The sequence below is a fragment of the Babylonia areolata genome, chromosome 4 (genome assembly GCF_041734735.1).
Source record: "Babylonia areolata isolate BAREFJ2019XMU chromosome 4, ASM4173473v1, whole genome shotgun sequence".
NCBI classification, from domain to species: Eukaryota; Metazoa; Mollusca; class Gastropoda; order Neogastropoda; family Buccinidae; genus Babylonia; species Babylonia areolata.
Window position 1 is genome coordinate 6,551,859 of NC_134879.1, and position 27,066 is coordinate 6,578,924.

At 41.3% G+C, this 27,066-nt stretch overlaps 1 protein-coding gene across 2 annotated transcripts in view; it reads left to right on the forward strand.

Moving 5' to 3' along the window:
* The window catches only part of LOC143280808 (cdc42 homolog), a 37,946-nt gene that overhangs the window by 5,587 nt on the left and 5,293 nt on the right, over positions 1–27,066 (forward strand). For both annotated transcript variants that reach the window (XM_076585498.1, XM_076585499.1), the window contains exons 2-4: positions 18,403–19,717; positions 25,554–25,639; positions 26,650–26,838. In XM_076585498.1, coding sequence (XP_076441613.1) covers positions 19,531–19,717; positions 25,554–25,639; positions 26,650–26,838 — 462 coding nt within the window. In that variant the 5' untranslated portion in view covers positions 18,403–19,530. The remainder of the gene's footprint in view (positions 1–18,402; positions 19,718–25,553; positions 25,640–26,649; positions 26,839–27,066) is intronic.

The window sequence follows — 27,066 nt, forward strand, 5'->3', positions numbered from 1 at the left end:
GTAAGCGGCTACCGGATCCTAACCATGCAAAACATTGCTGGAAAGCTCATGGAACGCATGATAGCCAGGAAACTTGCAAGGGATCTTGAACACAGGCACATTCTCCCTTCAAATCAAGGTGGTTACAGAACAGGCAAGTCCACATGGGAAAATGCAGCTGCTTTTGCATATGAGGTGTATGAAGGATTTCAAAGAAAAGAAGAAACACTAGCAGTAGCAATTGACCTTGAAGATGCCTACAATAAAGTCCAGTTTGCGCACCTCATGGAGCTGCTACTAAGGTATGGAGTAAGTTTGACACTGACAAGATGAATAGCAACAGCGCTTCAGGAAAGAACCGTCGTCCTACGCCTCGGAGATTGGATGTCTGCACCTTCTAAACTATCCATGGGACTGCCACAAGGGTCTCCGCTCTCTCCTGTCCTCTACAATGTCTACACGAAGGGCCTTGCAGACTTAAACAACAATGGAATTGCTCGGGTGCTTACCCTTGCGGAAGATGGCCTGGTCTTCAAAACTTCGAAAGATGCTCAGGAAAGAACTAAAGCCGTCCAGAAACAACTAAACAATATTGCTCAATGGTGCAAAGACACAGGATCTTCCATCAATCCAGCGAAAGCCCAAACGTTGCTGTGCACCCTCAACAACAGAACCGCGAGCAAATCACCACCTTCTGTGTCATTCGATGGGATTCAAATTGAGAAAACTGAATGCCTACGCTACCTAGGAATACACTTCGACAGGATGCTGACCTGCAGAAAACATACGGAAAATACTGTTCTCAAATGCAAAAAGGGCCTTTCAGTCTTAAAAGCAATGGCAACCAAAGGAATTGAACAACGCCACCTCTTCCTGCTATACCAATCACTCGTCCTCAGTGTGATCGACTACGGACTTGGGCTAACAACACCGTCTCAAAGCAACCTCCTAAAATTAGAAAGAGTACAAAATGAAGCTATGAGGCTGATCCTTGGAACAACAAAAGACACGCCCACAGAAACCATGCGATACCTGCTTGACCTTCCTTCAGTGCAGGCCAGAAACAAGTTAGAACAGGTCAAGACCTACTTCAAAGCATTAGAAAATCCTCAAAACCCACTGCATGACGCAGTCAAAGAATCAAAAGGCAGCCGTCTAGGACGAGGAAGATCATGGATGGGGCAAGCAGAAGACACAATCCAGCTAGTATGCCGACTACAAGACCTGAAAGAAACAAAAGAATGGGAGAAAAACCCCGAAAACCTCAACCATCTATTCAACACAGTCATTTCACCCACTCTAGGAAGACATTGTCGGGAATGGCCAGAGGGCAAAACTGATGCGGATGTGAAGCTACTCATAGAAGAAAACAGTAAAGAAGAGGACATCATCATATACACAGATGGCTCAGTCACCAAAGACCAGTCTGGTTGGGGATTCACTGCGAAACAAAATGGAAAAACAATTTGGGAAGAGAATGCTGCCTACAAAGTCACAACCTCCAGCCTAACGATGGAAGTTGAAGCTGCGACACATGCCCTCCAGTGGCTATCGTCCATCCATACGCCCGGAAACCAACATGCCATGATTCTAACCGACTCAATGAACCTCATACAGAAAATTGAAAACGGAATGGGAAGCCCAGAGTGGCATAAGGTAATGCGGAACTTTCAGATTAAAAAACTCACATGGTCATACTGCCCGGGACATGCAGGTGTTAAGGGAAATGAGCGAGCTGACAGACTTGCTGGTAACGCAACACCAACGAGCGGCCTACATCTAGGAAAATCGGAAATCCTCAGAAAAGTCAAAGAATACCAAAAAGAACAGGTACAAGGCCATCACACCATCGATCGCCTCAAAGAAATAAAAGCAGAGAGAGGGAGCGGCCGCAAGTCTAACATGAAAGGTAGAGCACGATGCTTTGCAAACCATCCCTTTTGCGGCCAGTCAGTGGCAGCCTCTGTGCGTGTTTGTATGTGTGTGTTTGTGTGTATGTGTGGGTCTGTGCTTTTGAGTGCGTTTGTGAATGCGCGAGAGTGTAAGTGTACACAAGTGTCAGGAGAGATCTGTGTACGTGTGTGTGTGTGTGTGTGTGTGTGTGTGTGTGTGTGTGTGTGTGAGGGGAGGTGGGAGTGCGGGGGGAGGTGGGGTAGAGGATGAGGTATGTGAGTGTATGCATGCCTACACTGTGGGAGCAACAGGATATTGGAACGTATATATATATATATATATATATATATATATATATATATATATATATCTTTGTATATATGTGTGTGGGGTTGGGGGTGGGAGATATGGGCGTATGTGTGTGTGCTTGTACAAGTAAGTGTTCATCTCTGTGAGTGTGTGTTTATGTGTGTGTGTGTGTGTGTGTGCCGTGGAAGCTGCGATACGTAGACTAGAAATTAGTGTGTGGAGGAGGGGGGTAGAGGAGGTGCAAGATAATGTGTGTGTGTGTGTGTGTGTGTGTGTTGGAGCTCATGTACGTTTATATGTATTTGACTGTGCTTTCATACCTGTGAAACTGCATGTTTGGTGCATTTCTGTTGCGCATGTGTGGGGGTATGTGTGAATGTGTGTCTTCATGTTTTACATTTATTCGCTTATTTATCACCATTGTTGTCTTATTTATTTATTTATTTATATTTTATTATTATCATTTTATTAGTATTATTATTATTATTATTATTACTACTACCTTTTTCTATATTATAATTAGTATTTATTTATTTATTTATGTCAGCTTATCTATTATTTATTCCCCCGGGGTTTTTTTGTTTTTGTTTTTTTTTCTCAAGGCCTGACTAAGCGCGTTGGGTTACGCTGCTGGTCAGGCATCTGCTTGGCAGATGTGGTGTAGCGTATATGGTTTTGTCCGAACGCAGTGACGCCTCCTTGAGCTACTGAAACTGAAACTGAAACTGTAGTCTTACGCTCTATGTTTTCACATGTTGTGTGGTCTCACAGCTCTATGGCCCTCGGCTCTGTGATCTTCACACCAACAACTCCCGTGTGCATCACTTCTCAGTCAAAGCTACATTATTGTGCATCGCTTCTCAGTCAAAGCTACATTATTGTGCATCGCTTCTCAGTCAAAGCTACATTATTGTGCATCGCTTCTCAGTCAAAGCTACATTATTGTGCATCGCTTCTTTGTCAAAGCTACATTATTGTGCATCACTTCTCAGTCAAAGCTACATTATTGTGCATCGCTTCTCAGTCAAAGCTACATTATACATTGTTGTGCATCACTTCTCAGTCAAAGCTACATTATTGTGCATCGCTTCTCAGTTAAAGCTACATTATACATTATTGTGCATCACTTCTCAGTCAAAGCTACATTATTGTGCATCGCTTCTCAGTCAAAGCTACATTATACATTATTGTGCATCACTTCTCAGTCAAAGCTACATTATTGTGTATCACTTCTCAGTCAAAGCTACATTATTGTGCATCACTTCTCAGTTAAAGCTACATTATTGTGCATTGCACAGTCCCACGCTTGCTCCGTGTGTGAACATTCCCACAGTTCTATGTTCCCTCGAAGCTTCCTACGTTTTTCCATTGACAGACATGCAGACAAACCCCATCATTCGTATTCCCCCCACTTATGGAGAGAGAGATCCCTTTTTTTTTTCAATAGCTTTTTAGTGTATATTTCAACTTCAGTATCTGTTTCCAGATGACTGATTAAGGATATATTGCTCTGAAATATGAAAAAATTGCTGAGATTTGTCGTTGTAATTTTTATCAGATCTCTGTGAATAAGTAAACATGCCTCTCTCTCTCTCTCTCTCTCTCTCTCTCTCTCTGTTGTTGTTGTTATTGGTTGTTTTGTTTTTGTTTTGTTTTGTTGTTTTTTGGGGGTGGAGGGAGGGGGGCGAAATAAATGTTCTTAAACATGTGAACAATTCTGTCGGTGTGTCTGTGTGTACCTGTTTGTATGTCATGACTGAAACAAGCAGTTGTGTGTGAACATAAGCAACACGACCACATGTGTGAATTTTTCTTTGGAAATAATAACGTTTACTCGACTGTTCCCACTTTCTCACAACCACTCAGTCATGACATGACAATTATAATGCAGCGTGTAATGATTAGACTTCCGCCGTGTGGAAAGCTGCTCCCTTTCCCATTAACTGTTGGCACGTTTCCATGAAGCACTTTCGTGTAACTCGATAAGCGTTTCTACGGGTATGTGTTTTATGACAGAATATTCCTTTCAGCTTGACAGATACTAACCACACAGGTGTAAGCTGGATGAAGCGAATCTATTCATTTGTTTATCTGTCCATTCCTTCGTTCACTCGTAGGTTCAGTCTTGGTATAAGCCTGCTGTGTACATCGACTTTTTTGTTGAAAGACAGCTACGTTCTTATATAAACTTCTTCCCGTCTTCACGGTACATTGTGTTTTGATGATGATGATGATGTTGTTGTTGATGATGATCATGATGATGATACTGATGATGATGAATGTGTGTGTGTGTGTGTGTGTGTGTGTGTGTGTGTGTGTGTGAGTTGATTTACTTTAGGCTTTGAACCCTCATGAACTCATGAATAATGTGTGTGTGTGTGTGTTGATTTACTTTAGGCTTTGAACCCTCATGAACTCATGAATAAACAAACAATGGTTATGTTATCTATTATGAACATGGAGACTAAAAACAATGGAATTAGTAAGGAAATACCCGGTAACTGAATCAGAAACATCAACACAGAGACATAAATATTTCGCACAACTTAAGGTCACAATACAAGACAACTGACAATAAATTTGAAGAGTCAAAGCTAGAGCGAGTGAGTGAATGAGTCAGTGAGCAAGCCAGTACCAAACTTAGAAAAAGGACGTGCCCAAGTGGCAGGCTGGAGCCCAGATTGTGGACTGTGAAGACGCGCTTTGCTGACTGTCACAAGTGGATTCACCGCGCCGGAAATGTTGTCGTAGTCACGTTCAAGTCAGTGTAAGGATTGAGACTGACAGAGAGAGGGGAGTGGGAGAGAGAGAGGGGAGGGGAGAGAGGGAGGAAGAGTGAAAGAGAGAGTGCGTGGGGGAAAGAGAAAGACATGGACAGATTCGGGGAAAGGGGGAGAGAGAGCACCACACAGACAAACTCGGAGAGAGGAGGTATATGGGGGAAGATGAGGAGGGGTGAGGGAGGGAGTGGAAACGAAACAAAACATTTTATTGTGGCACAAGTACAATATAAAAACCTGGAACTGGGAGACCACGCCCCATCCTCGTGCGCTTCTTCTCTCGTCAGAAAAGGATGAGTGTTCTGGAGTCAAGAAAAAAACCTCAAACAAACAGGTGTGTCTTTTGGAGAAGACTTGACAAAAGCGAATTATGGTTTATTAATGAGAGCGAATAAACAGTCTGCTACCCTTTCAACCTGGTCATCCAATGGAAAGATTATCGCCAAACTGAAAAATGGAGAAAAAACCCATTAAAAGTCGATATTACTAGCAATCTTGATGACACACTTTTGAGAGGCATGATGTGAACGTATAAACATATGATACAGAGCCTCCATGTAATAAATGTGCAGTTATTGTTGACATATTGTTTTAGACTTGTTGGTGGTAAAATGTCCTTGGGGGTGCCCCTCAGCCAAATCGTGCAAGGTACTTCTGTTTATTTCAGCATTTTTCAGTATATTTTGATTTCTAACTTTCAATGCACAGGAACATTATATTTTCGTTTGGATCACCTTTTCATTTTCTCCAAAAATTCATGTTTAGCGGTTCATCTTTAGAATGTGTGGGTTGTTTGCTATGTAGGTACATCTTCATGTACTGATAGTAATGCTGTTGGTGTGTTTGCATGCATGGTAGGTCCAGCGATTGATTTTTCGATTTGCTCTTGCTCGCTCCATATACTGCTTGACTGTTAAGGGGTGTCACATCGAAACGTTTCTTCAGGGTGCAGAATTATAGGTCATGGTCTTTTGATGCCCAGATAAGGCTGTTTTTTTGTTTGTTTTTTTGTTGTTTTGTTGTTTTGTTTTTTTCCCCCACTTCTTTCTTATATTTAGCAAAATGTGTGTGGAGTCAGAGGAATAATTGAACTGAATATATGGTTGGTCCAGTGATTGATTTGGATTTTTCTTGATTGCTAGGTTGACAGATTACTAGATTGTTGATGGTAGGCAGTTTTGACATTCGTTATGTTGGAGAATCGATTGCCCGCCGATGACATGGTGCATACGCTGACCAAATCTTCCAGTGTTGACAGAAATCCACTTTTCCTCAAACAAGATAGTAAAAAAACTTTTTTTTTCTTTTTTTTTTTAATCTCTAGGGGGGGTTGATGATGTGGAATGGAAGGTAATGGTGAAGTTACTGTGTGACTGATTGTTTTTACCGCTGGCCCATTAATTAACTGAAGGGTATCACTTCAAAATCCTTCTTCAGAGCGCAGAATTCTGCCATGGACGTTAGATGTAAAGTTATGTGTGGGGTCCTTAGATTGACAGGGAAAAAAGTGGAAAAAATGAGTGGAGAAAGTGGGTGGATTGAACTGAAAGGACTGTTTGTTGTGCTGTGTGTGTGCTTGCGTGCATGGTTGGTTCAGTAACTGATTTTTTTTTTTTTTTTTTTTTTTATCACTTGCTTGCTTGATTACTTTATTGTTGGTTTGTTTTGATGTTCACTGTGCTGATGAGACAATTGTTTGCTGAGGACACGGCGAATATGCTGGCTAAGCTGATTACAATGTTGATGAATTTCACCATTACTCACACAAACATCTGTGTGTGCCGCGACACGCGCGCGCGTGTGCGTGCACACACATGCAGACACATACAGACGCGCGCACTAGTCATGTGCATTCACCTGCAACAAGAACGACACAAATCACGCAGATGATGAATTTAGACTACCCCCCCCCCCCCCCACCCACCCACCCCCACCCCCACACACCTCCTTTTTTTTTTTTTTTCTTAATGCATGGTTATCCAGAAATGTGTGTGGAGGCAGAGGATGAATTGAACTGAATGTGTGGTTGATACAGTGATTGATTTGGATCTTTCTTGATTGCTGCATAGATTGACTACTTGATTGTTAACATTGTTTTGATATTCGCTATGTTGGGGAGTCGACTGTAAGGTGATGATATGGTGAATGCGCTGGCTAAAATTTCCAGTGTTGACAGAAATCAACTTGTACTCAAACAAGGCAGCAAGTACTCTGACTTTTTTTGTTTTGTTTTGTTTGTTTGTTTGTTGTTGTTTTTTGGTTTTGGTTTTGTTTATTAATTTATTTTTTACTAAATTGACCTCAAGGGGGTTTGAAGAGGTGGAATTAAAGGTAATGGTGATTTTTCGGGGTGGATGCTGATCTGTGTTTGCTTTTTCCAGCTGGACCATTAACTAACTGCAGGATGTCACTTCAAAATGCTTCTTCAGAGTGCAAAATTTTTTGTCATGGACGTTTGATGCTATGCATGCGGTTTATTTTATTATTATTATTATTATTATTTTACTGAAGGGGGTCACTTCGAAATGTTTCTTAAGAGCGCAAAATTTTGTCATGGACATTACATGCTAAGCTATGTACACTTTCCACTTTTTTCTTAGACTGGCATGTAATCTTTTAATTTAATTTTTTTTAAAAATCTTTTTATAATAATTATTATTATTATTACTACTTCCTAAGATTTGTGGAGTTCGTGGGTGATTCGAACTGAGCATACTGTTTTGTTATGCTATATGTATGCTTAAGTGCATGGTTGGTTCAGTAATTGATTCTGGTTTTTCTTGATTGATTAATTGCTTTATTGTTTGTTTGGTTTGAGGTTCGTTATGCTGACGAGACAATGGTATGCTGAGAACGCTGGCACAGCTTTTTGCAATGTTAAATGAATTTCATATGCACTCATACAGACATTTGGACATGCTATAATACACATGCGCGCGCGCATACACACACACTCACACACGCATATACAAGTGCTGCCACTCGTTACAAGAAAGAACCAAACGCACGCATATCGTGAATTTGAACTACCACACGATATATGTGTGTGTGTGTGTGTGTGTGTGTTTGTGTGTATGTTTGTGTGTGTGTGTGTGTGTGTGTGTGTGTGTGTGTGTGTCTGTGTATTTTTGTGTACATATATATATTTGTGTATATGTATGTGTATATAAATATATATGTATATATATATATGTATGTGTGTGTGTGTGTGTGTGTGTATATATATATATATATATATATATATATATATATATATATATATATATATATGTTGTTTTTTTAAGAATGCTTGCAGACTGAACAGATGTTAGGTTTGTACTTAGCCGCTGTAACCGAGAAAGTTTTTTTTGTTGTTGTCTTTTTGTTTTGTTTTTGTTTCTAATATCCACGAGCACAGGTGCGCCCGCGTACACGTGCATACGTGTACTCGCGCGCGCGCACACGCGCACACACACGCGCGTGCACACGCGCGCGCACGCATGCGCCCACACACACGCACACAATACCAGGAACTCATCCTCTATTCATAGGCTCTGGTCTCGGATCTGTGAAGAGAGAAGGAACGGAACAAAAAAAAAAAGAACAAGCAGAGAGACTGCGCTATAGCTCGCGAGCGGTAGTTCACATTATTTCTCCTTTTTTCAGTGTATATCATGTGTCATTTTCTTTACATGTGTATACATTTTTATTGTTTAGTGATAATTATTGTACCTTATCTGATGTCCATTTCCCCACGCCACAAATGTGTGCACTTGTGGACCTACATAGTATACTACTTTTTTTTTTTTAATACCCAATATTATACCAATATCGCTTTAGTACAGTGGCTGTGAAAAAAAATGAAGGCATCACCATTGAGTCTTGTAAATTATAAGTCAGTTAAAGAAAATATTTGCACTGTATATGAAAGTATCCTTACTGTGCAATAAAGCTGATTATTATCATACAATTATAATTAGCTAAATATGACAAACATAGCGATATCGTCCCTGAATTGTCAGGGACTAGGAGATCTGAAGAAAAGAAGAGATGTGTTTCATTTCCTTAGAAATAAATCATACAATATCTACTGCTTACAAGATACACATTTTACTTCAAAAACAGAAACATATATCAAATCAGAATGGGGATATGAATGCTTTTTTGCATCCTATAAATCAAATGCAAGGGGAGTGGCAATACTATTGAATAACAATTTTGAATTTGAAATCAATAAAATAGAAAGAGACACAAATGGAAACTTTATGATATTCCTAAAAACTATGGAAAAAGATATTTTGTTGGTAAACGTCTACGGTCCAAATAAAGATGATCCAAACTTTTATGAAAATTTAAAGGAAAAAACATTGACATATGACAATCATGCCACAATGTTAGTGGGTGACTGGAATTTAGTTCTTGATCCTTATCTAGATTACGACAATTATAGTAACATCAATAACCCAAAAGCAAAGAATGGTGTATAAAACATGATTACAGAACTTAACAGATGTTTGGCGAGAAAATAACCCACAGCTTAAGTGTTTTACATGGAGAAGAAGCTCACCTATAAAACAAAGTAGACTAGATTTTTTTTTTCTTATATCAGAAGATATTTTGTATAATTTTGAAGACACAGATATTACACCAGGGTATAGAACAGACCACTCAATGATTATTTTGAAACTAAGATTTGGTAAAAATATAAAACGTAATACATTTTGGAAATTTAACTGTAGTTTACTCAGAGATAAGCAGTTTATAGATGAAATTAATAAACTAATAGATGAAATTATATGCGAATATTCTACAGAACAGTACGATACGGAAACCCTTCACAGAATTTCGTCTATGAACATTGAATTAGTAGTCTCAGATAAGGTATTCATAGACTTCATGCTCATGAAAATAAGATCTAAAATTATAGCTTATGCCACAATGAAGAAAAAAATGCAAAAGAAAAAGAAGAAATATTAAAAGGAATTGATCTTTTGGGAAAAAAAGAAAACAGAACAGAAGAAGATATGAAATTCTTAAAAGAAAAACATCAGGAATTAGAGTCTTTGAGAGAGAAAAAGATACAAGGCATTATATTGAGATCAAGAGCAAAATGGATAGCAGAAGGAGAAAAGGTAACCAATTATTTTTGTAATTTAGAAAAAAGACATTATGTGAATAAGAGCATGGCCAAACTGATAGATCATAATGGAACACTAACAAAAGAACCAATAAAGATAAATCAAGAAGTTAATTCTTATTATAGAAATCTATACACACAGAAAACTTTTGATGCATGCAATATAAGGGATTTAGTCAGTGAGCTGCCTACACTATCACATGATGAAAGTAATTTGTTGGAAGGAGAAATAAGCTTAGAAGAAGCTAGTTTAGCGTTAAAAAAAAAAAGAAAAATGGAAAGAGTCCTGGCACAGATGGATTTGGAGCGGAATTTTATTTTTTAAAAATTAAAAAAATATTTTTTTGAATAAACTGGGTCCTTTTGTAGTGCGTGCTCTGAACCACTCAATGAAAGACGGAGAACTTGCGGCCACTCAGAAAGAGGAAATCATAACGTGTATCCCGAAACCAGACAAATCTAAAAAATATATAAACTGGAGACCCATCTCACTTCTAAATGTTTTATATAAAACTGGATCGACGTGCATAGCAAATAGAATTAAGATGGTTCTTACAAAATTAGTTGACGAAGACCAGACAGGTTTTGTTGCAAACAGATACCTGGGAGACAATATAAGGCTCATATACGATTTAATTGATTACCTAGAAACACGACAATTACCTGGACGTCTGATTTGCTTAGATTTTGAGAAAGAAAGCGTTTGATTCATTTGATTGGAACTTTTTGTTTAAAGCTTTGAGCGCATATGGATTTGGAGACAATATATGTAGATGGATACAAACATTTTATAACAGAATAAAGTCAACTGTTATAGTCTGTAGTCAACGGTCAAACGACAGAATGGTTCTCTGCAGAAAGAGGTTGTAGACAGGGTGACCCACTCTCTCCCTATTTGTTTATATTATGTGTAGAAATTTTAGCTATTATGATTAGAGAGGATAAAGATATAAAAGGTATAAAGATAAATGATAAAGATAATAAAACATCACAATCTGCTGACGATGCACAGTTGATGAATACTGGGGACCGTTTATCGTTTGAAAGATCTATTCGACATGTAGAACAATTTGGCAAGTTTTCAGGACTTTTCATGAACATACAAAAAACACAAGCTATATGGTTAGAAAATAAAATAAAAAAAACATTCAAAAACAAAATATATGCAACATCTAAACATAAAATGGAATCCAGAAAGATTTAAAATATTAGGAATATGGTTTACAAACGACTTGAAAGATTGTGAACAAATAAATTATACAGAGAAACTCTCCGAACTGAAGTCCTTATTCAAAATATGGATAAAAAGAAATATCACACCTATAGGACGTGTTGCGGTGTTAAAATCTCCGATCTTATCCAAACTTATTCGCCTGTGGATCTTGCTCCCAAATCCTCCTGATGATTTTATTAATAGCTGCCAGAAAATGTGTTTTCAGTTCATATGGAATGGAAAAAGAGACAAAGGAATAGAAAAACAGCAACAAAAAGCGTTAAAGAAGGTGGTTTAAACATACCAGACATAAGAAAATATATTCAAGCATTAAAACTCACTTGGATAAGAAGATTTAAAATTACAAAGCATAAATGGAAAAACATTTCAATTGAAATGTTCCCATTTTTCACTGATTTAGAAAGATATGGACCCATGTATGCATTGCGTAAATGTAATAATAATTCATTTTGGAAACACACTTTCATGGCTTACAGAGAATTTTGTTGTCAGGTTACACCTAAATCAGATACTGACCTTCTGTCAGAACCAGTCTCCTATAACGAAAAGTTTAAGATTGGAAATAGTACTATGAATCATAGAGACTGGGTTGATAAAGGTGTATACTGTGTTTCGCATTTCCTGAATGACAATGGACACTTACACAAAACGAATTTTGTGGAAAATATGAAATGAATGTACATTTTCTGGCTTACAATGGTTGCTTAAGAGCAATGAAAAAAATACATGGAACAAGTAGGTCTTAATGTTCCAACAACCCACATTTTTCCTGATACACCAGGGGCATTAAAAATAATATACTCGACACCTAAAGGATCACAGCGATACTATGATGTTCTGGCATTTGATGATACAATCCCGAAATCCTGCCACAAGTGGTCTGAGAAACTGGGAACAAATATTAGTTGGGTAAAAGCCTATAACAAACTTCATAAAATTAAAGACATAAAACTAAGGTGGCTACAATTTCGTATATTACATAGAATCATTGGAACGAATGTTGTTTTGAAGGAAATGGGAATTGTAAACAGTATTGAATTTGATTTTTGTTTGGAAGTTAAAGATAGTGTTGAACATATATTCTGACGATGCCATTACTCGAAATGCTTTTGGATAAGTCTAGAACTATTAAAAATAAACTGTACAGTGTGTGAGAATCTGAAATTCAATGAATGTATAATACTGTTTGGTTTCCATGCTGATATGAAGACAGACTCAGTGCTTGATGTAAGTTCGATAAATGCCATCCAAATATTCACGCTTTTGAACATTACATTGTTTCAAGATACAAAATCGAAGAATATATCGCATGTGAAACACACAGCTTCAAAATAAAATGGTTGCCATACTTACCTTTAATTAGAAACAGCATATAAAAACAATATTTCAAACCATGTATAGAAATAAAACACAACTAAGTTAGATGTTGAAAGAAGAGTGCAAGTTGATATGTATGGATATGGATATCTGTTACTATATTTGAAGACTTATTTAAAATGACTTATTCAAACATTATCAGTTGTTTTTGCTTAGAATGTTATATGTGTATATCACTTATGTGTGTGTGTGTGTGTGTGTGTGTGTGTGTGTGTGTGTGTGTGTGTGTGATTATTGTTGTTTTTTTATGTTGTTGTTTGTTTTTGTTTTATTTTCCTATTGTTACTATGTTTTTGTCAAATGTGTCTTTTCTCTTTTCCCAATATACGTATTTATTCATTTATGTCGTCATGTCAATTGTCCATGTGTTATAAAAATGGGAAAATAAAAAAAAAGCTTAAAAACATTATACAGACTCGGAAAGAGAGAGGGGGTGGATGGGGAGAGAGAAGGGGAGAAGGAGAGAGAACAAGGGAGAAAGACAGGCAGAGGTGGAAGGAGACAGAGACAGAGGCAAAGAATGTGTGTACTAGTATATGCATGAGAGACCTAAAAACATCATGTAGGGTGACAGAAAGACAGAGAGACAGAGGGATGGGGAGAGAGAAAGAGAAAGATAGACAGACCATAGACACTAATATCTCTAGTATACCTATCTATGGACAAACAGACAGAGACAGGGAGAGACAGACAGACAAACAGTGATGTCTCATAGTTCATGGATTGTTAGTGTTTGTGGATAAATATCCATATCAACACTTGGAGAATGTGTTGGGGTTTTTTTAACATTTATATTCCACGCTTACCTCAAAATAGATTCGTACCATCCACAGACATCACCATCATGATGGGTTTCTGAATATCTCGTGTTTTTGACCGTAACGGCAGACTATAGACATAATACGAATTTTAAGTTCCCGAAGACGTGAAAAACTACGTCCGCACCAAATAGCCAGCTGTTGATCAGCCAGTGTCAGTGTGGTTCAAATTCGGAGACGTGCACATCATCATGAGCTCAATGACTCACTGATATCGGCTGCCTGGGAGCTGACATATATATATGTGTGTGTGTGTGTGTGTGTGTGTGATGCACATCGTAGATAGATAGACAAATAGATAGATAGACACACACACACACACACACACACACACACACACACACACACACTCTAGAGAATATTAGTTACATGTATTACCCAGCCTGGCTTCGCAAGAAATAGGCCTACATTTAGAAGCAATCTTAAAGTGGAATACGGTGAATGAGCTAGCCGTGTGACGTAAAACAGATCAGTGTGACCGCGCAACACGTAAGCTCAAGAAACACGTCTTCATCACTAGCTCTTTTTATGGAACACCGTTCCTGATAGGAAACAGTGATTCATAATAGAGCTGGTACGTGTTTCATAGTATGAATAATGTAGTCACCCACAACCATGCCTGCTTCCTCTATTTGGAAATAAATTATGCATAAATGCTGCCTTGTTTCTAAGTGCTTGGACTGTATTATTGTGATATTCGTCTAGAAATGTGTAGAACACAGAAAATTATTCGCACGAAACAAATTTTGAAATTTTACTTTCCGCTTCACAGTTGTTTCTGCGATCGCCATCTCCAACACTGACCAACGGTCACTGGAGGTATTTCTTGTTTACTGCTGGATTTTCGAAACTTCCCCCTTTATTTCGTTTGAGCCATGTTTTATAATATCATATCAACCTCACCTCACCTCAGGCCCATAACTACAGAGTAGTCGTTGGGGGAAACCTGAGGACCGCAGACGCAACCTCCCTTCTCCATCTGTCTCTGTCAGCAGCCGCTGGCAGCAGCTCACGTGTATGGAGTCCGGTCCATTTTTTTATGTTCTCATGCCAGTTCTTCCGCTGTCTTCCTCTTCTTCTCCCGCCCTCGATGGTGCCTTGCATGACTGTTTTGGACAGACTGGTGTGTCGAGTGTTGTGCCCAAACCATATCAGCTTGCGGCTCTTCACAGTTGAAAGGAGAGGTTCCTGAGGTCCAGCAAGTTCTTAATTCTGCTCCGTACATATTCATTGGTTCTGTGCTCGATCCAGGAAATTTCAAGGAGCTTCCTCAGGCATTTGTTCTCGAAAGCCTGGATCTTCCTTTCAGTTTCGGCCGTCAGTGTCTATGCCTCGCATCCATACAGTACAATGGAGACCACCAGGGCTTTGTAGAGTTTGAATTTTGTGGAGAATCGGATGTTACTTTTCCACACTCTGTTCAGTTTGGTCATGGCTGCGGTGGCTGTGCCAATACGAATTCTTATTTCTGCTTTGCTGCTTTCATCTTTAGTCAGGGTTGCTCCTAGATATTTGAAGTTTCCGACATCTTCCAGTTGTTCTCCGTTCATGAAAATAGTGCCATGGTCCATGTTCACGCTGTTTGCCATGGTTTTGGTTTTCTCTGTGCTGACCTCCATTCCGTAAGCACCCGCTCTATCAACAAGTCTGTTGGTAAGTTCCTGCAGTTCTTCGTTCGTTCCCCCCATCAGATCTATATCATCAGCAAACTGGAGGTTGCATATTCGTCTGCCACCAATGGAGATAGAAGTCTCATGGTTTTGCAGTGCCTCCTGCATTATCCTTTCCAAGAATAGATTAAACAACACAGGAGAAAGGATACAGCCTTGTCTGACAACGACGGTCGTTCTGAAAAACTCCCCTAGTTGGTTGTTGGGAGCACTGCACTGTTGGAATTCTTGTATAGGGCTTCTATCACGCTCACGATGCCTTCGTCGATTCCATATCCCCTCAGCTCATGCCAAACCCTGTCAAACGCTTTATTGAAGTCAATAAAGTTGTGGAACAAGTCGCGTTGGTGTTGAAGGTGCTTCTCAATGAGTATTCTGCAATTGAATATTTGCTGAATGGTGCTTCTTCCCTTTCTGAAACCAGCTTGTTCTTCGGCGAGTACTTCTTCAGCCCTTGACTTTAGTCTGTTGAGGAGGATTCATAGCATGATCTTGCTTGTGTGACTAATAAGATTAATGGTCCTATAATTCTGGCACTGTCTCAGGTTGCCCTTCTTTGGCAGAGGAATCACCAGTGATTGCGTCCACTGTTCTGGCCATCTCTTCTCGTCAAGTATTTTCTGGCACACCGCTTGAAGGACTGCAACATACGCCTCACCACCTTGGCGCAACATTTCTGCTGGGATATTGTCCACACCCGGTGATTTCCCTTCTTTCAAGCTTCGTATTGCGTTTCTGACCTCCTCCTTCAGTATGGGTGGTCAATAGTTGTCACGTTCAGCTGACAGAGTGTCGTTTTCCAATATGGAGCTATCTGGGTGGAACTAGTGGTTATACAGGTCAGTGCAGTATTCTGTCCACCTTTCCAGGGCGTCTTCACTGTCTGAAAGGAGTTTGCCTTCTTTGTCCTCTATTATGGCAGTTCTTGCTTGACTTGACTGAGTGAGGCTTCTTAGCGTGCTGTATGCCTGTTTGCTGCTCCCACTTTCAAAGCCTTTTTCAATCTCATTGCACTGTTCCTCTATCCAGTTTTCTTCTGCCTCCTTCATCTTCCTTCTCACCTTCCTGTTAGCTTCCTGGTATTGCCATCTTGCTAAATCACTTTCATTCCTTTCACCCTTGAGTTCACGTCTCATGTCACACAGGTCGAGAATTTCGTATGTGATCCATGGTTTCTTTTTCTTTCTTTCCCTTCCGAGGAGTTCTTCGCCGGCGTCCATGTACACTTCGTTGGCGTTGTTGATAATGTATCCATGTCCTCTAGAAGGTTCAGTGCAGCGAACTTTCCACCTACCTGGGCGTTAAATACCTCGGCTATCTCCGGGTCTTTCAGTTTCTCCATGTTAAAGCGGATGCGAGGGCTCTTTGAGAATTGCTTCGCTTTGAGTTTGAGCTTAAAGGTTGCCAGAACAAGGTCATGGTCGCTTCCAATGTCAGCGCCTGGGAAAGTTCTTGTCTGTGCCTTGTTAATGCTCGACTTGAAGCATTGTGGTGCCAGAATGAAGTCAATTTGGTTATGCACTTGCCCATTGGGTGAATGCCAAGTCGCAGTCCCAGAGAGATTGTGTGGGTGAAGGGTGTTGGCTACAGTAAGGCGATGGCTTTTAGCAAATTCTAGCAGTCGGATGCCTCGTTCGTTTGTTTCTCCCAAGTCGAATTTTCCTACTGTTCCAGCCCAGTCGTTGTAAGTGTCAGGCCCAATTTTGGCATTCCAATCACCTTGTACTATGAGGATGTCTTTCTTTGGAATCTTTGCAATCATGGAATCCAGTTGTTCATAAAACTTCTCAACTTCTTCATCCTCATCCTCAGATGTAGGAGCATACACTTGGATATGCTCATGTTTTGCGGCTTGGCTGCAATTAGGATATGGATGAGTCGGCTAGATACAGGCGTACAGCTGAGAACATTGTTGGTTGCTTCTTTATTCACTATGATGGCTACTCCGTGTCGGTGTAACTTGTCTTCGCCGATGTACCACATCTTATGCCCTTCGTCAGGGCAGCAGTGTGGATGCAAGTGTCGCGGCTTTTAGGCGCTATCATCCTTTTTGCCAGATCAATTAGGACTTTATATTTATTCCTTCTTTTTTTTCTATAACTTTATATAAGAGTGCGCAACATTACTAATGTTATGGCTAGCTTCCTATGGAGAAATTAACTTGGAATCCATAATCCTTCCAGTGTTTATCTAATAAATTCTTAAAACTGTTAAGTGTTCCTGCAGTGACAATGGTACTGGGCAGATTATTCCAGAAGTTAACAACCCTGTTAGTAAAAAAGTGCGCAGTGAAAAAAGGTTTGATCTGGTGAATGTCTTCATTAGTTTTAGTGGGTGTCCCCAGATATGATTACTGTCCTTTTGAGTGAAAAGATTTTGAATAGTGCTCTTATCATAAAGTACATGTAGTATCTTATATGTCTCAATCATATCACCCCATAACATGCGATATTCCAGGCTTAGGTATTTCAAACTGTTTAGTCTTTCTTCATAGGACATACTACTTGTCCCTATAATTTGTTTGGTAAATCTTTTCTGTACGTTTTCAATCAAGTCAGTATGGTTTTTTTAAGGAAAGAGGACATTACCATATTCCATATAGACACTGTTCCATATTTGGTGCTTATCCCCTATGTTATGTTTGTATGTAGATAGATAAGATGGATTTTCTTCTCACATAGTTGTGCCAGTGACAAACCTCTTGCTGCCCTGGATAATTTCACATGCGCAAGGTGCAAGCTGCAGGGGACTTGTTTTTCCGCCTTCACCGAAGTTGTGTACCTTATGAACGTACACACACCCATCTCAACAGAACATGATTCTCTCTCTCTCTCTCATTACTATATCATGGGCGTCACCATCATTGTTAGCTGCACCCTCCCCTCCCCTCCCCCCCAACCCCCGCCACCCATCTCTCTCTCTCTCTCTCTCTCTGTATACAGTTCTCGATCGCATAGCTCAGTACCAGGGAGTAAACCTCTCTTTGGATGCGTTCATGTGTGTGTGTGTGTGCGTGTCCCGTGTGTATGTGTGTGTGTCCCGTGTGTGTGTGTGCGTTTCGTGTGCGCATTATTACTAGGCCCAGCCTACACTACCACAGAAGCTGACGATCCACTTGAGCTTCCACCCTTCTCTCACTCCGCCACTACAACACAGACACAATAAGAGAATGCTCAGACAAACCATGCCTACATCACTATATTGTTATTGCCCACAATGTGCGCAGATCGTGGGGTCGATCGAGCGGCGTGTCAAGGATGTGAGTCAGTGAAGTGGTAAGCTGTCAGGATGTGAGTCGAGTGGTTTGCAATCAGGATGTTTCACTGAGGAGACAGACATGGACACCAGGCTGCAGGACCGGTCTATCCACACCGCCGCCATCACGTGCCGATTTCTACTACTGCACCCCTGAACTTCTGTCAGTGCCTTCTGCAACAATACGCCCTGGTAACAGTGTTCCTCCCACAAGCAAGGGTTGCTGTATTGGTTTTAGTGTTGTTGTTTTGTTTTTTTCTTCCCTGTGGTGAGGGGTTACCATCTGCTGCGAGTGTTTCCAAACGTGTATGCATCCACATTGCTGCCTTCACGTGATCTACACAACGGATGTGAACATCAGTGAGTGAAACTGTCATTGGACTCCACATACACCCTGGCGACACTTTTGAGATTCTCACAAACGTCCCGCCTACAAGAGTGTTTTCCGTAAAAATATCTTGTGGGTGTTTCTGTACTGTGTTGTTACTGAGTGACGTTGATAATTCAGATTTCGAGAAGAAAACAGCGGTGTGGTGAAGAATAAAGATGTTACAAGTGCTACAAAAGTGCTGCAGAGCGTGTTAAGAAGGATCCTGTTGAATCTGTTGCGTACATTTTTTCACAGTATCTTTCACCATCTCAAAAATTATTTCAAGGTATCAGAATCTTTGAAATCACATATATCTTTAAAAAGGCAAAAGCGTAAATATATGTGTCAGTACATTTCACAGCTGGAAATGTGACGAGATCAACACCCATGATTAAGAAACCGTGACAGAAGCGATCGTTGAACAACAGGAACTTGGTATGAAATCAGTCCTGACACAGAGCTAAGAGAAGGGCTGCAGCGGCAGGTCTGAACAACAGGTGCTTGGTAAAACAATAAACAGATAAATGATTTTTTTTTAAATTATATATATATAAAAATCCAGGACTCCCTCAAACAACGCAGTCTTAACCGACCCAAGCCCGGCAGAACAGAACTCGGCCTTAAGGGCGTCAGACAATAGGTCACTATTCTCAGCTCTACAAAACAGACACGAACCACATCGCAACGAAACCATCATCACCGACTAATAATCCCTGACCACTGACAACAATGGCGGCCATGAGACGGCGCGGCAGCAAGGACGCCGGCGGGGGCAGCAAAGGGGTCAAGGCCAGTGCCAGCGTGGTGGTGGCGGTGGTGGGGGATGTCGGGGTGGGCAAGACGTGCCTGCTGCTGGCCTATCTGTCCGGAAAGTGCCCCTCAGATTACCTGCAGGGGCCTGTCGACTGGCATTCAGGTGAGGGGTGGCATTGTTTTTTGGTTTTGGTTGGGTTTTTTTTTGGGGGGGGTTAAATTATTTTTGTGTATGTGTGTTGTGAGGGATGGAGGTGATGGTGGTGGTAGTGTTGAGATTGGTGGGTCAATGGGGTTGTGGTGGTGGTGACTGCTATAATCAGGGGTGTAAATGATGGTGGTGGTAGTGCTGAGAGTGGGGGGGTTGGAGGTGATGGTAGTAGTGGTGGTGGATCAAAGGATGGTGGTTGTGGTGGTGATTGCTGTAGTGAGGGGTGAAGGTGATGGTAGTGGTGGGTCAAAGGATGGTGGTGGTGGTGGTGATTGCTGTAGTGAGGGGTGAAGGTGATGGTGGTGGTGATACTGGTGGATCAAAGGATGGTGGTTGTGGTGGTGATTGCTGTAGTGAGGGGTGAAGGTGATGGTGGTGGTAGCGGTGGGTCAAAGGATGGTGGTGGTGGTGGTGTTTGCTGTATTGAGGGGTGGAGTTGATGGTGGTGGTGATACTGGTGGGCCAAAGGATGGTGGTGGTGGTGGTGTTTGCTGTAGTGAGGGGTGAAGGTGATGGTAGTGGTGGGTCAAAGGATGGTGGTGGTGGTGTTTGCTGTATTGAGGGGTGGAGTTGATGGTGGTGGTGATACTGGTGGGTCAAAGGATGGTGGTGGTGGTGGTGGTGATTGCTGTATTGAGGGGTGGAGTTGATGGTGGTGGTGATACTGGTGGGTCAAAGGATGGTGGTGGTGGTGGTGTTTGCTGTAGTGAGGGGTGGAGGTGATGGTGGTGGTAGTGGTGGGTGAAGGGATGGTGGTAGTGATTGCTGTATTGAGGGGTGGAGGTGGCAGTGGTGGGTGAAGGGATGGTGGTGGTGGTGGTGGTGATTGCTGCAGTGATGGGGTGGAGGTGGTGGTGGTAGTGGTGGTAGTGGTGGTAGTGGCGGGTCAGGGGGTCGTGGTGGTGATTACTGTAGTTAGAGTGGAAATGATATTGGTGATGGTGGTGAGAGTGGCGGGCGGAGTTGGTGGTGGTGGTAGTGGTGGGTCAAAGGATGGTGGTGGTGGTTATTGCTGTAGTGAGGAGTGGAGGTGATGGTGGAAGTGGTGGGTCAGGGGTTTGTGGTGGTGGTGGTGGTGGTTGCTGTAGTGAGGGGTGGAAGTGATGGTGGTGGTAGTGGTCATGGGGTGGTGGTGAGGGTTTTGGTTGTGATGTTGTGGTGGTGATAGTGATTGCTGTTTTGGTGGAGTCAGTCATGGTGATTTTGTCGATGTTGGTGACTGTCATTGTGGTATTGGAAGTGGTGATGGTGTTTTTGTGGTGTTGGTGACTGTTGTTGTGGTGATGCAAGTGGTGATGGTGTTTTTGTGGTGTTGGTGACTGTTGTTGTGGTGATGCAAGTGGTGATGGTGTTTTTGTTGTGTTGGTGACTGTTGTTGTGGTGATGCAAGTGGTGATGGTGTTTTTGTGGTGTTGGTGACTGTTGTTGTGGTGATGCAAGTGGTGATGGTGTTTTTGTGGTGTTGGTGACTGTTGTTGTGGTGATGCAAGTGGTGATGGTGTTTTTGTGGTGTTGGTGACTGTTGTTGTGGTGATGCAAGTGGTGATGGTGTTTTTGTGGTGTTGGTGACTGTTGTTGTGGTGATAGAAGTGGTGATGGTGTTTTTGTGGTGTTGGTGACTGTTGTTGTGGTGATGCAAGTGGTGATGGTGTTTTTGTGGTGTTGGTGACTGTTGTTGTGGTGATGCAAGTGGTGATGGTGTTTTTGTGGTGTTGGTGACTGTTGTTGTGGTGATGCAAGTGGTGATGGTGTTTTTGTGGTGTTGGTGACTGTTGTTGTGGTGATGCAAGTGGTGATGGTGTTTTTGTGGTGTTGGTGACTGTTGTTGTGGTGATGCAAGTGGTGATGGTGTTTTTGTGGTGTTGGTGACTGTTGTTGTGGTGATGCAAGTGGTGATGGTGTTTTTGTGGTGTTGGTGACTGTTGTTGTGGTGATGCAAGTGGTGATGGTGTTTTTGTGGTGTTGGTGACTGTTGTTGTGGTGATAGAAGTGGTGATGGTGTTTTTGTGGTGTTGGTGACTGTTGTTGTGGTGATGCAAGTGGTGATGGTGTTTTTGTGGTGTTGGTGACTGTTGTTGTGGTGATGGTGTTTTTGTGGTGTTGGTGACTGTTGCGGTTGTGGTGGAAGCAGTGATGGCTTTTGCTGTCGGTGGTTATGATGCTGTTGACTGATGATGTGGCGGTAATGACGTTTTTTTCCCCCATGCACGCGTGTGTGCCTGTGCGTGCCTGTGTGTGGGTGAAACAACAACAACAACAAACAAACTTTACTTCAAGTAACATTTTGTAGAAACAGCGTTTCTGACGAACAAAGATTATCATAAAGAATAGGGCCAAAGCAACAGGCCAACGTCCAACCCACACTTGCGAACTTATGGTATGTGCTCTTCTCGTAAAAAAAAAATAATAATAATAATAAAAATAAAGAAAAGACATTGGATTTCACACAGTAAAATATCATTTCTTCTGCCCCCCCCCCCCCCCCCCCCCCCCCCCCCGCCCCCCGCCCCAACACACACACACACACACACACACACAACATCATGGTAAGCTTATGTTTTGCTCATCGCATCAGCGCGTACTATCAAAAGCATGCAGTCGTCATGAGCAACGAACTTGTCAGGTGTGGTATGCCACCCAGCTGGATTAACGGCCCTGTCTGTCTGTGTGTCTCAGTGTGGACCTTTTGCTGGGAACGAGTTTTCACTTTAAGTCACCTTCACCATAAGCCTACACGTTGCTTTCATGTCGATGAAAACGCTCTCTCCTTTTCAGTCGTAAGCAGAGGTGTGTTTTTATTTATAGCTTCATTGCTTTCATTCACCTCTGTGAGTGTCTGTGTGCGTGTGTATTATGAATGATCAGTGTTTATATTCTGAGCACTTTGGGTCGTTTTGCAAAGTATTTAGTTCCTTACAAACATTGAATTTTTACAACAACTAACCTATCAGGTATACTACTACTACTACCGTGACTGTTGCTACTACTACTAGTGGTAGGCCTATGTCTACGAAAGAGTGCCCAATCATTGAGCCCAAAAGAAAAAATCGATGGCTTTTTAGACATATTAAAGGTGAACTGGAACAAAAAGGCGGCGGGATATAATAAAGGAAGAGAAGGGGACATAAAAAAAACAATAATCGTTTTTTTTAATTCAAGAAAAGAAAGAAGGAAAAACCATACACAAAGAGAGCGATAGAAAAGATAAAAATTTCCAGCACGGAATCTCTATATAGATTGATGAGGATTCTGTTTACACAGAAGGAGACCCCGCTGGGCATTCCCACAGGTGGATTGGAGTAAGATAGATGCACACACTGTATGAAGTGATTACATATATAGATGACGCAGTTTCCGTGAACCGAATGACAGATAATCATTCAAAAGCTATTTCATCTTGATCAGTGTCGGTGTGAGTGAGGAGGATGAGTAAGCCTGTCACCAGCACTGTCCGAGTGCAGCAAATGCAGTCTGACAAACGTAACGAGGAATTCAAACTATTCGACAGTTAATTTTGGTATCACGCTCAGGATAGATAAGATAAGATAAGATAAGAATTGATTATAATAGACAGGTAAGATAAGAATAAAGATGAATTGCGGAAAACCACATCCAGATAATCAGCACACCCCCGCCCCCCCCCCCCCCCCCCCCCCCCACACACACACACACACGCGGATTACTTGATTAAACAAGAGCAATAAACATATGTTCTCAAATAAAAAGCATTTCACATATTCGCTTTTAAAAACATTGCAATTAATTATTACATCGTAATTATTAAACAGAAATATATTTAGAATATGGACGTTAGCATTAGACATATTCCATTGTACATTCATCCTGCATATTGCACATTATTCCGACTCCTACATATTGCACATTCATTATAACCAATTGTCACGTTTTTCAGCTCAGTAAACACACACACACACACACACACACACACACAACTAGAACAAGGTACAGCCTATCATGCACGGACTTTCACACGTCTCACATGAGAGTGCGCGCGCGCGCGCGCGCACACACACACACACACACACACACACACACACAGTTCTCAAGAATTTAAAAGGTGGATTGAACGTGGAATAAAAGTCTTCAGAGCTCTGGATTTCAACTTAAAAGTTCTGTAGCGTCGTCCTGATGGCAATAGCTCATAATACTTTGCTAAAATATGGATGTCGTCAGTTGCTATCTGCCTGCTTTTTTTAACCACTCGACTTTCATACAGCTCTTGCATACTAGCTTGTTTCACTCCCACAATTTTACTGCATACACTCATGACATCGTTCAAAACACGCTTACTCCTCACTCCCAAACTTCCATACCAGCACATAAATGAAACTGTGAGCACGGACTCGATACAACATCGATAATAACTTTGAAGAATATTTGAATTTATACCAACATTTCTAAGCTTCTGTAAACAAAAAATTCTAGATTGACATTTCTTATGAATGGAATCAACATTTCTGTCAAAAGTCAGCTTATTGTCTAAGATGGTCCCTAAATATCTATATTCATTGACCCTCTCCACTATTTGACCATCAATCACAAGGTTAGCTACAGGCAAGGGGTCTTTCCGAAAATCTATTAACATTTCTTTTGTTTTCAATACGTTGAGATCCAGATAGTTTTTCTCACACCAGGAACAGAACTTTTTAGAATGAATAGAAGTGGGAATTTTAGCACAATTTTATCTCTTGGGTTAGAAAAGTCTGTGTGTGTGTGTGTGGGGGGGGGGGGGGGGCTAGGGGGGGGGGGGGGGGTGTTGCCAACCTTTTTCCAACTGATGTTTGTCCCGCATAAATCAATCTGTTTCAAGCCGCACCAATTCGTGATTTATCTTCCACTGATAGTTAACTCCCCACTCAGTGTTGCTCCTTCCCTAAAATGCGCGCGCACACATCCACATTAAGAGAGAGAGAAAGAAAGAAAGAGAGAGAGAGAGGGAGAGAGAGAGTGTGTGTCAGTGTACAACTACGAGTTTAAACGGTCGTTTCACCCCCATGTGGGTTCGCCCCCTAGCCGGCCAGCTCGCCCCCATACCACAGGTCGTTTCGCCCCCAACTAGTTCATAAGATAATACAAACGTTTGATTGTGTGTTGTTTTCTTTGAAGTCGCGGAAGGCTAGTGGTAGGAATAATTATAGCCAAAACGGGGGATGGCTCAGAACACAGAAAACAGGAACAGGCGGCGAAGTACAAAAACAAATACTGTTTGGCCAAGATTCATACAATGCAACATAATTCTAGACACAAGGAGACAAGATCGAGGCATGGAGAAATGGATCGGATAATCAACCAGACTAGACGTAGACAATAATCATTTGCGAACTGAAGTCGCAGAAAAGGTTTAAGGATCATATCGGTATGGATTGATCAAAATGGAAGGGCTGAAGAGGCTTGTATAAGTTCTATCCATAGTTTCAGAAAAGGTAAGTAAAAACTGAAACCGTAAAATGAGTAAGAAAGACTAATAGCAGAAACCCATAACCCTGTGTGTATGTATGTAAATAAAAACATAAAAAGTACATTCTGTTTTTGTCTTTATTGGAGGAACGGAGCACTGTAGCGCTCACTGAAATGAACCAGGCAGCTAAAGGGGCAAAAGACGGCAAACTGAAGGGGGCGAACTGGCAATGGGGCGAACTGACAATGGGGCGAAACGACCAGATACCGTTTCATTGACTGAACAAGGGTTAAGAAACAAATACTCACATACAAGTCACATGATGACGTCACGTACACACATGACGTGTGCTGACTGGACGTGTTGCAGAGTTTGACCACCTGACGCGCCACCCGGTCAAACTGGAGCAGGACGGAGTGGAGGTCAGCATGACCTTGGTGGACACATGTGGACTGGTCAGTTAGGGTTTTTTTGTTGTTTTTTTCCCCCTATCTTTTTCTCTATTTTTTCATTGTACATGCACCGTGGCAGAATCGGTGAGGCGTTGGACTGACTGACGATCATGTTCACCAGTGATCAGAGTTGGAGGCTCGATCTGTTTCGGCACGGTACTGTGTCCTTGGGGAAAGGCACTTTCATACGATTTTGCTCACTCCACCCAGGAGTGAATGGGTACCCGACTTCCTAAGACACGAACTCTGAATACGTACAGTGGATACGAATTCACTGCTTTGATGGCCGTGGAAGGCTTATTGGGATCATAACATTGAAGTTCAAGTTATCACCCTTTTTTTCCCTTTTTTTCTTTTTTAATCTTTCTTTTTATTCACTGCCTTCATGGCCGTAAAAGTCTATTGGTTCATAACCTTGAAGTTTAAGTTATCATTTTTTGTCTTCTTATCTGACTTTCTTTAATTATTCTTTTTAATTTGTCGTTATTTTATTAAGCTCTACTGATCAGTAAGTCTCTGTCTTTGTTGTATTATACTAGATATCTGAATTCCCATTATGTAAAAAGGTAAAAAGGGTCTCATAGCCAATTATGGTCATCTGGGCAGTAATTTCACAGGCGCAAAGGAAGGTGGATACCCAATCCTTTCCTTCCGTCATGTTATATAACCTTCCCCCAAAGTGAGGTCTGGCATCCATTCACACCTGGGTGGAGTGAGGAAGATCGGAGTAAAGTGCCTTTCCAAAAGACTACACCATGCCGAAATGGGGCCTTGAACCCAAACTCTTTTAATGATGATTAATCGTTCGTCAAACATCACATCAAAGAAAACAAATAAGTTTTACTACCAGTCATTTTCACACCGTCTTCTCATCACTGTATCCTTTTTGTTTCTGTAAACATTCTGTTCAACGATCTGGGATTATTGAATCAAATCCTTCTGTCCTCCTTTCAAACAACGATCTTGTCATGTGTTTAGTTTTATTCTATTTCATGATCGTTCTTCTTTTCAAGGACGAGTATCAAAAGCTTCGAGAGAAAGTCTGTGTCTCGGCTGACGCCTTCTTGGTGTGCTTTGACGTCACATGTCCTACGTCACTGGAGCGCGTCAAAGACCAATGGCTGCCCGAGATCAGGAAATACAACTCTGCCGCTCCTTTCGTCCTAGTGGCCACCAAATGTGATGAGAGAATCAAGGCACAGGTGAACACTCACACACACACACACACGTCTCGCACGTATGCACACATACTGTGCGAAATATGTTAAGAGTGAAAAGATTTTACGTGTGTGTATGTGTGTGTGCGCGCGCGCACGCACGCACGTGTGCATGTGTGTGTTTGTGGTAGTTGTCTTCAATTTTACATCTTTCCACTCAAGGTGATATTAGACAAAAAATAAAAGTGTAAGGGAAGTGGAGGTTAGGGGGAA